General features: G+C 34.0%; 2 protein-coding genes, 1 long non-coding RNA gene and 1 pseudogene across 3 annotated transcripts; 2 read left to right on the top strand and 2 right to left on the bottom strand.

Annotated features, from left to right (window-relative positions):
* On the top strand, window positions 1–1,539 carry LOC120208859 (UPF0481 protein At3g47200-like). The gene is made up of 3 exons (XM_039208002.1): window positions 1–729; window positions 848–1,171; window positions 1,255–1,539. The coding sequence occupies exons 1-3, from the start codon at window positions 1–3 to the stop codon at window positions 1,537–1,539; spliced, it is 1,338 nt and encodes a 445-aa protein (XP_039063933.1).
* A 19-nt stretch (window positions 1,540–1,558) lies between these two features.
* LOC120208877 lies at window positions 1,559–5,656 on the bottom strand (annotated as a pseudogene).
* A 163-nt stretch (window positions 5,657–5,819) lies between these two features.
* Window positions 5,820–7,876, top strand: LOC120208881. Its single transcript, XR_005524357.1, has 3 exons — window positions 5,820–5,914; window positions 6,261–6,380; window positions 7,436–7,876. It is a non-coding gene; the product is annotated as an uncharacterized LOC120208881 (long non-coding RNA).
* Window positions 7,877–9,733: 1,857 nt separating this feature from the next.
* On the bottom strand, window positions 9,734–10,952 carry LOC120208879 (myosin-9-like). Its single transcript, XM_039208013.1, has 5 exons — window positions 10,864–10,952; window positions 10,589–10,720; window positions 10,373–10,482; window positions 10,150–10,210; window positions 9,734–9,979 (listed from the first exon to the last, which is right to left on the bottom strand). Exons 2-5 carry the CDS (start codon window positions 10,607–10,609, stop codon window positions 9,866–9,868), a joined length of 306 nt encoding a protein of 101 aa, XP_039063944.1. The 5' UTR covers window positions 10,610–10,720; window positions 10,864–10,952; the 3' UTR covers window positions 9,734–9,865.
* Window positions 10,953–15,883: the final 4,931 nt, after the last annotated feature.

Here is a 15,883-nt window from a genome sequence, read left to right as displayed (position 1 = left end):
ATGCCACCTATACCTACGCTTGTTAAGCAAATGTTAGGAAGGGATACAGAAACTTCTGTTAGGGAGATTCTGGACTCAAAGCTGGGCGAAGTTTCGACGGAGTCGAAGGTGAAGACAATGTCTTTGACATTGTCGTTCATTTTCAGGGCGCCTCGTGAGCTGCGCCGGGTAAATGAAGGAGCCTTCGAACCGCAGATCATCTCCATAGGACCGTACCACCACGGAAAGTATCATTTGAAGGCAATGGAAACGCTCAAAGTTGGTTATTTAAGTAGCCTTCTCCAACGATGCTCTGATGGCTTGGAAAACTGCATCGTGGCCTATATGTCCATAGAACAAGAAGTTCGCAATTGCTATGCCGAACACGATGATTCCGCTATGAGCTCTGCAGAGTTCGGGGGGATTATGGTCGTCGACCTATTGTTTGTTGTTCAACTCATTAGCAAATTCATGGATCCTACACTGAGAGAATCAAACGATTCCCTGTTCAAGCAGAATTTGAATCTATCTTTTGTGGCACTAGATTTGTTACTGCTTGAAAATCAATTTCCTTTGTGTCTATTGGAAAAGTTCGCTGATATGACCGGGATGGGCGGGGATACTTTTGCAAGAAAGGCTCTTAATTTCTTCTCCGAAACAGATTTACGATTACGTATGCTGTATAAAAAGAGAGATGATGACTTTATCTACTCGGCTTGGTGCACGATAATTGGATCCAGTTCCACTCAGGCTATCTGCAAACGTTTCATCTCATTACATTAGAGCAGGAGGATCAGAAGCATCCGGTCCTCGAGGAAAAGCGTAGCCACCATACACGGTTAGGGTATGGAGAATGTGATTTCATAAGTTCGGCGATAGAGCTGTCAGAACGAGGAATCAAGTTCCGGCAGGAGAGGAAAATTTCTTGTTTGACATCCAGTTCAAACATGGAACACTGTATATTCCAACCTTGATAGTTGACCACGATACAGAGAGAATGATGCGGAACCTCATTGCTTACGAACAATTCAAAGATAAATCAGGGAGCATCGTTATGGATTATGCTAGATTCATAGACTGCCTCATCAACTACCCCGCTGATGTTGCTTTGCTCTGCGACTGCAGGGTAATCGACAATCGGCTGGGTAGCAACGAAGATGTCGCCAGCATGATTAACAAGATCAACAATTACGTTTATCTATCCACCGATTCTATTACTCCGACATATTCTACGAGACGAACAAGCATTGCAGACAACGATGGAACCTATGGAAGGTGAAACTGAGGCAGACATATTTCAACACCCCCTGGGATTGGGTTCTCACTTCCATTGCAGCAGCCACTCTCCTGCTCGTACTTGCCATTCTGCAAACTATATTTTCGGTTCTTGCTTATTTAAAAAAAAAACTACAAGTTGATTGTTCTTCATGCTCTCGTGCTTTTATGTCGGGTTCGAATCATGCATGTACCGAAATAAAGGGTTCGAATTCATATATATTTATACCAAATACAACTCAGAGAATCATCCTTTTGTTTGTAACGATGACTCGAGATCAATGAACCAGCCATGTTGAAACCACCAAGAAAAGAAGCATTTCTGTCTAGCATGGATTGTAGTTGTCAAAAAGAAAAGACATACCAAAGCTAGCAAATACAGTCCTTTTGTTAGAAAGTGTAATAAGAGAAATCACTGAACCAGCCATGTCAAAATCACCAACAAAGGAATCATTGCTACCAAGCCATAGTTCACCAATATATCCACATTTTCGCCCTTTCGAAACTTGTTGCAGAAAGTACTCCATGGACATTTTGAAGCACCTTCTTCACCCTGCAATAGTTGCTTGTTTCCCTGCCGTAAGGTACAAGTTACATAGAGATTAAAGCAAGTAGATAACTGCACAAGGGAAGGGTGGAAACAATCACCTCAGGGATTATGTTGTGAGTTTCTTCTTGATCATTTACTTTCATCGGCATTCTTCTCTCGATGTGGTGCACTGACTGATCCAAAGATGTTTGGGCTTCAAACCTGCCAGAATTTATCCTTGAAAGGGCTTTGTAGGCTGCATCAGTATGTATCGTTTCCATCACCGACCCAAAGAAGTTTGTTACAGGTACCTAGAGAGAAATCAACTTGGTTATACAATGCTTCGATGTTTGGTATTATGCATAGCAGTTCATCATAATAACATTGAAAACAGTACCAACAATAATAAAGGCAGTAAAAGATACAGATTTGATAGGAGGAAGTTTGAAATTTTGCACTCTTCTCATGGTGCAACGCTAGATTTGCCAACCCGAGCATATAGCTGATAATGAGAAGCTCGTTAACAGTTACAGGCACGTAGCCTTAAAGCTTCATCACAAAAATATTAGGGAAGTACAGAGAACAATCACTGAAAGCCGTATAGAGGAAAGAAAATTAGAAAACAGATTTGGGACCTCAATACCTCCTCCAAATTCCGTTTGTATGGATCTTTGCGGTAGTAGGCAGTAGACATCAACAAACTTGGATTGTAAGAACTAAAAAGACTGCAAAATAACCAGAAAACCAGAGTTCACTTTTTAGAGATGAAAATGCTTCAAGGAAGCGGTAAAAATGTCAAAAAGAAATGCCAACTTAAATGGATGAGAATTAAAAACTTCAATTGGTTTTTTTTTAAATTACCTGACAAGAAAAGCTCATTAATGATTTTAAGACACCTCAGTGCAAGAACAAATATGGTTATACTATTATTATTATAAAGCTGATGTACCTGCTCAATGAGGCATTGTCGTATATATTTAGCCTCTCAAAGAAAGCAAGGGTATAATAGGTGAAGCGATCAACAACAGATACACCAACCTGCGCTAAATGAAGAATTGAATAAGAACAATAACAAGTTTGTGTAACCAGGAAGGCAACCTACCAAAAACCCTATACCACTTGGGTAATATATTCATAAATACATGGCATTTTTTCCCCTTCTGAGACAGCAATTTAAAGGGTGCTAAAATGATAAAACAATTTCCTTCAATCACTTACATCAGAATCCAAGTGATGTGAGTACGAGTTCTCTCCTTTCATGCTACTTCCGATAGCCAAAACACCAGGGGACTGAAGCCGCAAAATAGAGAGCAAAGATCATCAATTTTGCATCAGATCAGCTATCAGATAACACACATTATATTGCCTACAAACATAGAAGTTTCAAAATGTCTCATCTATAAGTAAACAAAAATAGTTCAGAATTGCACCAAAACAAGAATATCAGTGAACACCGATGAAACAAATGAAGAGGAATGCTTCCCGGGCAATAATTTGAATAGATTAGACATACTGCTCACAAATTTTCGAAAGATGTAAAAAAGATGCAGATGTATGAGAAATGTGTTGATCGGGAGCAGGGTTATAATGTGATTCCATGGTGCAAAATGACAGTAATGAATCCACACCAATAACATATCAATATTAAATAGTGCAATGAATCTATTTAGAGTTAGAAGAAAATTGAATCTTTTAACATATATACGCATTTTGTACATAAACAGATGATTGAAGAGCAACATTCCTTTGGGAAATGCATGCATTTATGGCTAAAAACTAAATAATGTAATATTTGGAGAAGTAAAGCTCTATTTTGGTGCAGATAGAAACCTGATTGAAGAGAGTGGCTGCTTGACAAGTGTCCACCATTATCAACAACTCCTTAAATCTGAATTTGCAGCATCATCAACCACACGAGTCCATTTTTACATAGAAGTTACAACTATAGACCATCAGGAAGGTGCATATAAAGAGAAACATGAAACAAGCCCAGACACAATTTTGAGTCCATGACACCAACAGTAACTGTAAAAAGGTAGTCCTCACAAAAAAGGCAAATTCCGCTAGTTATCTACCCTATACTTCAAAATTCTATGTTATGTGAGATTTTTCCAAGAACTACAAGGAAATTGGGACAGGTACATTTCTTCATGACCTGTGCTTTTCTTTCATCTGTTTCACAGCATCAGCTAAATCATGACTCAAAAGAACAGGAGTTATAAGCATAAAATTTTCTAACCTGTGCTTTTCTTTCATCTGTTTCACAGCATCAGCTAAATCATGACTCTGTAGTTCCTCTGAGTCTTGAAACTTTAAAAATTTATCTCCTCCATGCCCTGTCATATAAAGAAGAATGTGACTGCCTTCATCACTCAAGGTCGCTTTGATCTTGGAACAGCAGTCTCATGACGTCCAGTTAAAACACGCAAAAAGTTTTCCACTGTACTTCATAACCTCGATAATCTACCTGAGTGATGGCAATTTGGATAAATTAGGGTTGATCAAAAGAACAGAAAAATAACTAAAAGAACACTTCAAGCACAATATGCAACAATACACAGAATGGAAACCTAAGATAATCAAAGTCTAGCACCATGCATGTCAACATTAGGCTAGACCAAACTACTATCCCCGATGAACCCCCGCCTCCCCACCCCACATATGCATGCACAAATAAGCCAAATTAATAATTGGTTAGAAAGATCTAACCTCAACATTATCTCCATAAAGGTTAAGTCTATGGTTCTCGTTGTTGAAAACTTGAGCAGGATACTTGTTTCTAGTGTTGCAGGCCATGTCATCTGCAAGCATGAGTATTATCCTCTCATCAGGTATTCCTAGCCGCTTAACTGTCCTGAAAATCCATGTCAAGGAAAAAATTAACCAAAAAAGTTTGAATTATAGCAGGAAAGAAAAATAAACAACTGTTTGGTTACCTGTACAAGGATAAGGTGTTGGCCATATGACGATAGTTAAACCTGAACGAGAAACAATCACGAAAATTAATTCAATCAACAATTTCAGAACGAACAAAAAGGAGAAAAGGGAAATTGACCAAAATTAGCAAAATTAATACTTCTATGTTTTAGCTGACCAAGTGCAATGAGAAAAGGGAAATTAACCTTCTCTGTTATAACAAAAAAGAGAGCAAGGGACAATAAATTTTATACAGGAGCAAGACCAGACCACTTCCATTACAACATATGGAACTTGCATTTGCATTTCTATTGATGAACCAGAAGCAGAAAAGCATTCACCAAAATCTATATTAACCCTCAAACATTTTGGAAATCATCATATGGGGAATACCTCCCCAGCACAAACAAAAAGGAGAAAGCTGCTAGACAATAACAATGGGAAGCTGCTATTACCACTAGTTTGAGGGGTGAATCTGAGTAATAAAACAGAGGCACAGAGTTCAAACGCTCAAATGAATTACATATCAAAATAGCATCTAAGAGAGCACCTATATTCTCTCAAATTCAGATTTGGTTCAAACAAATGTAGCTAGAAATCCAATCAATACAAAAAATTTGTGTGTGTGTGTGAGGGGGAGGGTGTTATCTTAATTATCCCCCAAAAAAACATGGGTATATTTCATTTGATCCTAAAATTCAATGAAAAGAAAAAAAATCAGGGAAATATAGAACAAAGTATACAAAGTGAGGTTTTTATTACCAGAAACAGGAGGTGCAAACTAAGACAGCCCAGTTGTTAGTATGCATAGCAGCTTCGACAGAAGAGGAATTGAATGCAATAAAACTGTAGAGAAGCGAACATGGTAATAAAAGAAAAAGCAAAATTGGTTTGGAATTATTGAAAGTTTCCATCATGAATTCCAGCGGGTTTTCTTTTCCAGTGCAGTAAGGGCCCGTTTGGATCAAGTATTTTAGGATTGTATTTTTTTCCTAACCAAAGATACCCATATTTAGTTAGATATAATTATCAAGTAAATGTAATATTTTTTTAAACAGTAAATATTGTGTGTTTATTTATGGGAATGTTATTTTCATACACATATTAGGTATTATTTTATTCTCGTGTGGAGCTAAAATACCTTTCTTTTTCCGTTTACGTGATATCTTCTTCTCCCCGTGAGCTTGCCTCTGCGAAAAATTCATTGTTCTTCGGGTAAGATATCTTCTCCTCTCCCTTTCGTGCTGTCTCGCATTTTAAGTTTTTATTTCTTCTTCTCTTTCGCCATTTCTTGGTTTTAAGATTCTGGGGGTTATGTTTTCTCCCTTTTGAGACCATGGCTGGTTGTTTTATGAGGTTTTTGTATCTGGGTTTTCTGTTTCAGATGCTGGGTTTGTTTGGTTTTTGAAAAGAAATTTCAGCTTCGCTTCATACTGCAAATTCTGATCTTTTTTAAGCTGACTCTGGTTTCTTGTTCTGTGTAGATCTCTGAGCTTTTTGTTTTAAAAATGGAAAACTTTGTATGTTGAATGATGACGAAAGTGAAATTTGTGATTTGTAGTTTATGTTTGTTGGGTCGAAGAACGATGATTGAGAAATAGGGCTTGATTCTGGGGTGAAATTTGGTTTTTTTTGCAAGTCAGCTAGGAAAAGCATGGATAGAATGATTCAACCTCCATTGGTAAGCTAATTAACTCATTCCTGCTTATTATCTGTTTGAAGAAACGTTATTTTAATGGTGTTTTTGGTGATAATTGATCATGCTTGCATTTCAACAGCTCTATCCTTCACGACCAACCATGAAAATATACTCGTATCTGCCACTCTATTGTCTTTCTAGGTGGTCCAATTCGTTCTGCATTTAGTTTTTCAATTTATCAAACTACATGGACGTCGAATTTGTCAGAGGCTTGAAACTTAGCTCTCTCTAAGACTATTGGGATTGATTGTACTAAACTGTTGTTATTTGATGGTTCGACGATTCTTAGCCTAAGTCTCTGTCGATGATTTATTCTCCGGTAGACTCGTTCGTTATCTTATTGAAGGCATGTTTTCTGACTATGCTAGCTTGTGCTTGGACGAAGCGATGATCATAATAACATTGGAAACATATACAAAACATGTTTGTGGGATCCTTCATTGCTTTGTCAAATTCGAAACTTAAAAGCTGCCATTTTTGATGAATCCTTGAGGATGGCAAGTTCTTAAAATGTGAAACCAAAGAGATGAGTAATAGATGCCTTAAGGATTGAGTGGAATTAGTTTCGAAAGTTCATTACTAGCTTTAAAGTTGAAATCTGTTATGTTATCTTTCAGCATATCATTTGTGTTTAGTAGTAATTGTCTTATTCTATTCATGTGGCTCTCAATTGAAGAGCTTTCAATACATCCTGCTTCCGCTCGAGGCTCGTGTTCTTTAAATATCGGAAAATTGTTTTTGGTTTTCTATTTTGATGCTAGCTCACTCCCTAATGGTTCGGTTTATTACTTGGATCATGCAACTGTTTCCCCCCCTTTTAAACTGATTAAAGAAAACAGAGTTCAACATCACTTTAGATTGTAATTGTGCATGCTAGAAATGTTGTATATCATCATAAATTGATTATATCGTCATCGTTGTCGATGTTACTATCAACCTAGTGCATCTTACCAACTTCATGTTACTGTGATAAGAAAGTATAAAGGGAAAAATAAAATGTAAAGAATATCTTCATCAATTGTGAATGTTCTTGGCAGGTTGATACAACAGCTTGTTTTGATCAATAGAAATGCCAGTCCCTCATCTAGAAGTTATGGAGGTAATGCTGGATACGGTGGTGGTAACTATGGAGGCCAAGGAAATTATGGTGGTTTTGATCAATCTGCTGCAACCAATTTCGATGGTGGGAATTTCAATGCTGCTGCTGGTGACGTTGCCACCGGAGGTCCTGCTGGATATGGAAGCCAGAATATGGGATTTGATGGTAGTGATCAATTCGGTAGTGCTGAAGATGGCTTCAAGGAGGGAGGAGAAGCATTCGACTCAAACGAACCAATAGAAGTGATTTCGCCAAAAGGGCATGAAGCAAGTCTGTGTCAAGTAGCAGTAAATTGTTTGGTTATTTAGTTATGGTCGTTACTTTCTGGGAAACTAATTTTTATGTGATTTGAGTTCGAATAAATTTAATTTCTTACTTATTTGAATTATGTTTTTGTAATATAAATTAATGAGATAAATAATAATGATAAAGTATGCAGAATTAAGTATAAATATAAAAGATAAATAAATAAATAAATTATTGTATATAGAATATATAATAAACATTATATCTTAGAAAACAAAAATAATTTATATTTTTTTATTATTATGAATATCTATGAAGAATTTTCACAATATAAACATTTAGTTAAATGTTGATGTAAAATTTTAATATATTTTTACATAATTATGCAAAATTTAATATTAATTAAAATTAAATAATACATGATATATTTAAATACTCAAGTAATATATTATCAAAAATATTTTTATATAAATAATTTTTATTTAAATATTTAGAATTTCACTTGTTAAAAAATATAGAACAAAGACAATTTGGTAAAATATACAATTCAGTAATCTTTTATTCTTTTAGCCAAACACTATAATCTTACATTCCTGTCAAACCAACCAAACACAGTAATGTAACATTCTTAGTAATTCTATTCACTGGTAATCTTACATTTCGTGAACCAAACGCACCCTAATTGATAATCTCTTGAACCAGTAGCGCCAGAGAAGAAAAGCAAAACGACGTTGTTACCTGGTCGGATTATAAGCCCTTTCTGGAAATTTTAATCGTACTAATTTTTTTTGGGTAAACTACGTATTTAGTCATCCAACTATAACTTTGATTCTATTTTGGTCACTCAACTATTTTTCTCAAAATCATCACTAACGTTACGTTTTAATTTTATGGTCACTCCATTAGAAAATTAAAGAACTGCTAATGTAATATTTTATATTTTTTTCCAAAGATAATATGATATTATCTTATAGTAACTTGTCAACGTCACTATTAATTTTTTAAAGTAGATAACCAAAATGAAACAAAAACGTAAGATTAGTGTTTATTTAAAAAAATAATTAGGTGATCAAACAGAACCAAAGTAATAGTTAAGTGACTAAATACGTAACCTTTTTTTAACTCAATTTTGTTAAAGATGGACAAAATTTGAGTTAATTTCACCATAAGTCCTCAAAGTATGATCTTATTATAAATTGGTTCTTAAACTTTTGAAAATTCTAATTTCATCTATAAACTTTGTCTCTCATTCAAAATTAGTCCATAAACTTTTGAATGTTCTAATCTTATCCCAAACTATGTCTCTTATTCAAAATTCATCCTTAAATTTTTCAACATTCTAATTTTTAGAGTCAAATTTGACATAAATAAATTAATATTTAATTTAAAATTGAATCGGATTAGATTTATAAATGAACATATTAGATTAGATCGTCGTGGTTAAAAATTCGACCTACCTCCTCCTATCAAATCCTTTTATGATTATTTCAAAGAAAAAATCTTTAATGAAGCCATGTAAGGAATAATCTCCTCCTCTCTAGCCAAACAAGATAAAGTTACATTTTGTTTGAAGGGTATCTTGCTTGGTTAAATTAGGCATGCATGTGTTTTGGGTTGGTCATCTCATTTTAATATCTTGACTGCGTATTTATAAAATTTTAAAGACAAAAATAAATTATATTTAAAAAATACAAAATAAATATCTAAATTATATGAGAATTTAAAATATTTAGAAAGGACAACCGGTCTGTTAATCCCCTCGATCCAGAAATGGTTATCTGCTTTAATTATTTTCCATTGACAAAATGGATGGAGGTAATGGTACAACAAAACTCGAAATTTAAGACAACTATGCTATGCTTTGAATCAATGACCTATTATGTGGAAAGGAAAGTTTCTGACAAATATTTCTGATGTTAAAGAAAGATTATCCAACGCCTTAAGAATCATTCTCGTTAACAATGCCGGAACTTGGAAGAAGAGATGAAGAGATACGGAGAAGATATCCCGGTTGGATTAATCCGAACGTGGCAGTAAGAAACTAAAGCCTATGTTCTCACGAATGAGTGGCGGTGGTTCGATGTCTGCGATGTCTATTTGTTCCATTGACTTTGATAGGTCATCAACTGAAAATGGTATGCTGTATGATTTTGGCAGCAGAGTTTAGTACTTCTGCCCTCTTTGCATCCAGTTCTGCCATCTGACCAGCTCTTAGAAAGACCTTTGTTATGCCTATCTGCAAAAACCATTTTGAGGTCAATTAGTGTTTCTTCCTTACTACAATATTACAAATACAAAGTACCAATGTAACAATTTTCGGTTCCTAAAGCATATAGGGAAGATGCTAAAGGACATATGCCAAATGTTAGAACAGTTCCAGTGGTTGCATTAAAATTGTTGTATTACCTGATATCCTTGAAGTCCGGCCTTGTCCAAAATCTTTTGGCACACAACCTTTTCATCGTAGCTGCTTACAGATAAAACCAATGTTAAGAGCATTGACATTAGTTTTTAATTGTAATCAGCAGAGTGCAGCAGTAAAGTCTTAACTCCAACATCCACTGTCAAACAGAATTACATCACTTTCATGACTGTTAATCTTGATTTTAAACAAGAAGAGATCACTTACTTTCCTTCCAAAGCCTCCGGAAAAAGAAGCCCAAATCGGTTAATGAATTCAAAGAAAGGTCTTCGAGTTGGATATCCGGCCATACTGATTCTGATTGCCTCTAGAACACCCTACAAGACCAACTTCTAGTTAAAAGGAAAACATCTAAGCAACAAGAAAAGATAGTTTTTACAAACCAGTTCTAATCGAATCATAAAATAAGAAATCTGCACTCACGCCGCAGCGAAGTTGTTGCATGACATTGACATTCTCAAATATAGCAGGTTTAAGTTGGTTGTTCGGCTATACACATCGGATGTAGTGAGGTTCCGTAGAATTTAATGTGTCCATTAAAGATTGTAGTTGTAGCTACAGCATCATTTATCAAGGAAGTGTTAATGCACAAGTTCTTACAGTATATAACAAGTTATATGAGGCAGTGTAAAAGATGATTTCAGTTGATAGAAAGGGACTCGACCAAAATCATGAAGACAAACATAGAGCAAAACTACCTTAAAACGAGAACCGATTGAGGAAAACTTGGATGATTTTGATGTTTCTTCTGGAAGTGGAGGGAAAAGGCCCGCTACAAACGAACATTGGAAGCACTCAACAAGTCTTGATGTTCAGGAACCACATAATCCTTGTTTTTGTCCAGAAATTGTTCAGATTGGTATAGGACCTGAAAAGGAATTTTGTTAGAAATCAAAAGTGACAAACCAGCTCCAGCTATTTACCCATAAACACTTTGCTAATGGAACATACGTCTCCAGAATAATGAGCAATGATGAAATCAGTGCGAGACAATTTCGGCTTAATGAATTTCTTGTGGTTCTTAAACGTCTGATAAAGCTTGTTTGCAAAAGTTTCATGAGTAGATTTTGGGAACATACTGAAAAATAAATAAAATGTAATTAACAAGACGGTAATTATGCTTTTCATCAACTAGAAGCTTAAACAGAAGTTTTGTAATGAATTACAGATAAATTTACTTTGAGAAGAAGTAGCAAAATTTTGAAGCAAATACATGAAAGAACAATATTATACCAAGCTTCATCTAGAAGAGCAACAATTCACTACATAACTTCAAAGAGGGATGTACCGACAGGGTGTTGGGGGTGCGGTCGGGCCACTAAAATATTCGAATTCCCTTATATTAGAAGAATCGACCATTAAACTACTATTTATTAGAAGAATCGATTCACTTAATTTCGTAATTGATATGAATCTAAAGGATATGTAAACTTAAAATTGACTCAACTAACTATAGACATAATATTGAATTGAAATATTTAATTTCCAAAAGTATAGAGACCAAAGTTTCCTTTTAATAGTAAAAAACTAAAATAAGTTTTTTTAGTATAATAGAATAAGTTTTAGTAGACTTTAATCGTTAATTTATTTTGGCTTAATTATAAAATAAGTTCCTAAATTATACTTATTTTTACGAATATGTGCCTACAATATTTTTTGAATGATCCTGATGTCTAACGTTACAAACGTTATCATTATAGGTGCTCGAGCCGTAACCACCGTTAGTTTTTTCTGTTAAGTGACACATTTCACCGTATGGTAATTTTTATTTTTTAAAATAAAAATATTATTATATTTATAAAAGAATCATTATTTCTCTTGAATTACAAGAAGAAGAAAAATCCAAATTCATAAAAATCATATGACTAACATGTTGCCACCGTCCTTTTTGGTCGCGACACTGCATCCGACTTATTTCCTGCCATCCTCCTAGTCATACACCGTCGTAGTTGTCACCGATTGACTGTCGAAATCACGTGGAATCGCGAATTTCATCTTAGGGTTAATGGGGTACAAACGTTAGTTGGCTGTCGATCAGTCACGATTTCATACGGGTACTGATCAATGGGGGTAGGTGAGGTCGGGTGAGCTTTGTCGACGGCAAAGGGCGGTGGTCGGCGCGGGTTTAGAGGTTTAAATGAATCTTTTCAAAGTTTTGAGGTCATTTCAAATTTTTTGTGTATGTTTTTTTTAAATATATAATTTTAATTTTTTAATTTTAAAACAAAAATTTTAAATTACTAGAATATGACACGTGTCACTTAAGGGGAAAATTAACGGTGTTTTCGATCAGAACACTTAAAGTGGTAACGTTTGTAACTTTAAACACCAATATCATTCAAAAAATACTGTAGGCACCTATTCATAAAAAGCACTATAGTTTCAACACTTATTTTATAATTAAGTCATTTAGTTTTTAGAGACGTTAGAGTAAAAAGAGAAAATAACTTGAGTGACCAAAAATGACTTATAATAAACGATTTTAACCAACTTTTTCTGGATTTGCAAAAATAACCAACGAATTCACAACTCGATTTCGAATTCGCAACACGAAAGCCAAATTCGCAACACAGTTTTCGAATTCGCAACAAGAATTTGCCAAATTCGCAACTCAGTTTTCAAATTCGTAACTCGAATTCAGTTTTCGCAACTCGAATTCGCCAATTTAGCAAGTAAATTTTACCGCGTTTACCTATATAGGTAATTATAACAGGTCAAAATAATGATGTTTTCGACCATTTTTTACCGGTTTTGTTAATAATTCAATTTAAAAATATATACATTATATTATTAAAAAAATATTAAAATTATTATTTTGAAATTTCTTTTTCTTTTTTTGTCATTTTGTTACAATATGTAACTTAAATTCTGCAACTTACATCAAAGGATTGGTTTATAGTTACTTATATAGGTAAACGCAGTAAAATTGAGTTGCGAAATTGACGAATTCGAGTTGTGCAACTCAATTTTCAAATTTGGAACTCGAATTCGGATTTCACAATTCGAATTCGCCAATTTCGCAACTCAATTTTATTGAGTATACCTATATAAGTAATTATAATCGGTCAAAATAATGATATTTTTCGATCATTTTTTACTGATTTTGTTAATAATTGAATTTAAAAATATATACATGATATTATTAAAAATATATTAAAATTATTATTTTGAAATTTCTTTTCCTTTTTTTGTCATTTTGTTACAATATGTAACTTAAATTCTGCAACTTACATCAAAGCATTTGTTTATAATATATAGGTAAACTTGATAAAATTGAGTTGCAAAATCTGAATTCGAGTTGCGAAATCTAAATTCGAGTTGCGAAATCCGAATTCGAGTTGCAAATTTGAAAATTGAATTACGAATTTGGCAAATTCGTGTTGCGAAATGTAAATTCTTGTTGCGAATTCGAAAATTGTGTTGCAAATTTGACTTTCGTGTTGCGAATTCGAAATCGAGTTGCGAATTCGTTGGTTATTTTTGCAAATCCAGAAAAAATTGGTTAAAATCGTATATTATAAAGTATTTTCGGTCACTCAAGTTATTTTCTCGAGTAAAAATCATGTGAAACCATAATTTAGGCATACCTATGTACTGGGGCGATATGGATAGTAATTTAATTATATTTTCTTTTTAAACTTTTATAATTAAATAATTTAAAATAATATTTTTTTCAAAAAAAGATTATTTTCATTATTAACTAGTAATTTAATCCTTGGACAAGTTTACAATAATTTTATACAATTAATTTAAATAGTTGGATTTTATGGAATGGTACGTCTTTGTAAAAAAAATGTATTATGTGTGAATAAATTTACAAATAATAAAACGAACCAAGTGATTTCAGTGATACAAGAATAATTATTAATCTGTGAGGTTCCAGGTTCGAGTACCATAAATACTAGGAGTATGAGTGTTGAATATCAAATAGTTATCTTTGAATACATAACTACCTTGTATTTACCTTAAATTAATAAAAAAATGTACACATAATATATAAATAATGGCTTAATATAAAAATAAGTGATCAAACTATACATCTTTTCTCATTTAGGTACCTAAATATTTTTTTCTCAATTTAGGTGTCGAACATTTATAATACTATCATTTAGGTGCCTAGCAGTAATGACCGTTAAACAATTTGTTAAAATTAAGTCAACAATCAACATTTGACATGTGGCTTATTTTTTTATTTCCTTTATTTAAAAAAATAAATTTAAAAAATTTAAAAAAAAACAACTTTTCCTATTTGTCATAGAATATCCCAAGATCTTCAACTTCGACTCCGATTACCACCATCGTCGGCGATCATTGACTCACCTGTAGGTAGGGGTGCACAAAAAATCCGAATATCCGATTTTGCGAAAAAAATATCCGAAACCGGATTTGGAAAAACCGGTTTTTTTTTAACCGGATCGGGTTTTTTTAAACCGGTTATTTTAACCGGTTTGGAGAAAAAAAACCTAGACCGGTTTTTTTACCGGTTAAAAAACCGGTTTTTATCCGGGAAAAAAACCGGTATGGGTTTAAAAAACTAGCCGTTAATATAGCCGTTGGGGGGTTTTGTGACCGTTTTTTTCTTTAAAAATTTACCATTTTACCACCCTAAACATGTATAAATAGGTTGGAGATGTATTTGGTTGATTACAACTTTCTCAAATCTTATTACACAACACTTAAACATCTCTCAAATCTTATTTTTGTAATTTTTTGTTCATCATGAGTAACAAGGCTGAATCTTCCTTCGGGGGAACCTTGAAGTCGTGAGAGTGATCGAACACACTCGAAACAAAGATATTTGTGATCACTATGATTTATGTGAGATGTCAAATGACTCGAGGAGGGCGCGTTGTAAACTTTGTCTAAAGTTTCTTGCATCGGAAGGAAACACAACGTTGAAGAACCATTTGACAAAATCATGCAAGGCACTTCGCTCAAGATCGGATCCTAGTCAATCGAATCTTACACCGCAAGGTGGTGTTTTTGTTTACGACAACGAAAAACTACGAGAAGCGTTTACAAAGTTCGTGATTACAAAAGCATTGCCGTTCGACCACTTTGATGATGAAGATTTCACGACAACAATTCAACAACTAATGCAACCACGTTATACTCAAGTAAATCGTACTACCCTTAGAAGAGATGCTATAAAAATGTGGCGTACGACGAGGGAAAAAATGATTTTAGGATTCCAAGAACACCGTTATGGTGTGTCATTTACATGTGACGTTTGGAGTTCCCCTCATAATACCGGAAATTCTTTTTTAGCCGTTACGTCACATTGGTTAGATCAAGATAATTGGCAAATGATGAAAAGAACAATCGCGTTTGAATTATTCGGTGAGCCGCATACCGGTGCTAATTTATTTACACTTTTAAAAAGGGTAATTTGTCTTTATAAATTAGAAAATAAAGTTTTTTCTATATCCTTTGATAATGCATCGAATAATACAAACGCGGTTCCAAGATTGAAAATATTACTTTCACCGATTTTAGACGGTGCATTTTTTCATACCCGTTGCGTTGCACACATAATTAATTTATCCGTGCAAGCCGGTTTGGAGGTTATTGAGCCGATTAGATTAGAATTTAAAACAATGATAAAATCGGTTCTTTGTAACAACAACAAAAGACTAAATGATTATAAACGATTTTGTAAGTCCGTTAATAAAAAAGCTTTGGGTCCTAATTTGGATTGTCCAACTCGTTGGAACTCAA

The sequence above is a fragment of the Hibiscus syriacus genome, unplaced genomic scaffold, assembly GCF_006381635.1.
Source record: "Hibiscus syriacus cultivar Baekdansim isolate YM2019G1 unplaced genomic scaffold, ASM638163v2 tig00017792_pilon, whole genome shotgun sequence".
NCBI classification, from domain to species: Eukaryota; Viridiplantae; Streptophyta; class Magnoliopsida; order Malvales; family Malvaceae; genus Hibiscus; species Hibiscus syriacus.
Note: the sequence above shows the minus strand (reverse complement) of the source record. Positions and strands in the feature narration are given on the sequence as shown.

Bases quoted from the DNA above. Each gene is read 5' to 3' on its own strand.
- LOC120208859 (XM_039208002.1), top strand. From the start codon at position 1: ATGCCACCTATACCTACGCTTGTTAAGCAAATGTTAGGAAGGGATACA. The intron at 730-847 runs GCTATCTGCAAA...TGATTTCATAAG, and splicing joins TTGGATCCAGTTCCACTCAG to TTCGGCGATAGAGCTGTCAG. The intron at 1,172-1,254 runs GTTTATCTATCC...AACCTATGGAAG, and splicing joins TTAACAAGATCAACAATTAC to GTGAAACTGAGGCAGACATA.
- LOC120208879 (XM_039208013.1), bottom strand. From the start codon at position 10,609: ATGCAACAACTTCGCTGCGGC. The intron at 10,483-10,588 runs GTGAGTGCAGAT...TTGGTCTTGTAG, and splicing joins TGCAACAACTTCGCTGCGGC to GGTGTTCTAGAGGCAATCAG. The intron at 9,980-10,149 runs GTAATACAACAA...TGGTTTTTGCAG, and splicing joins CCGGACTTCAAGGATATCAG to ATAGGCATAACAAAGGTCTT.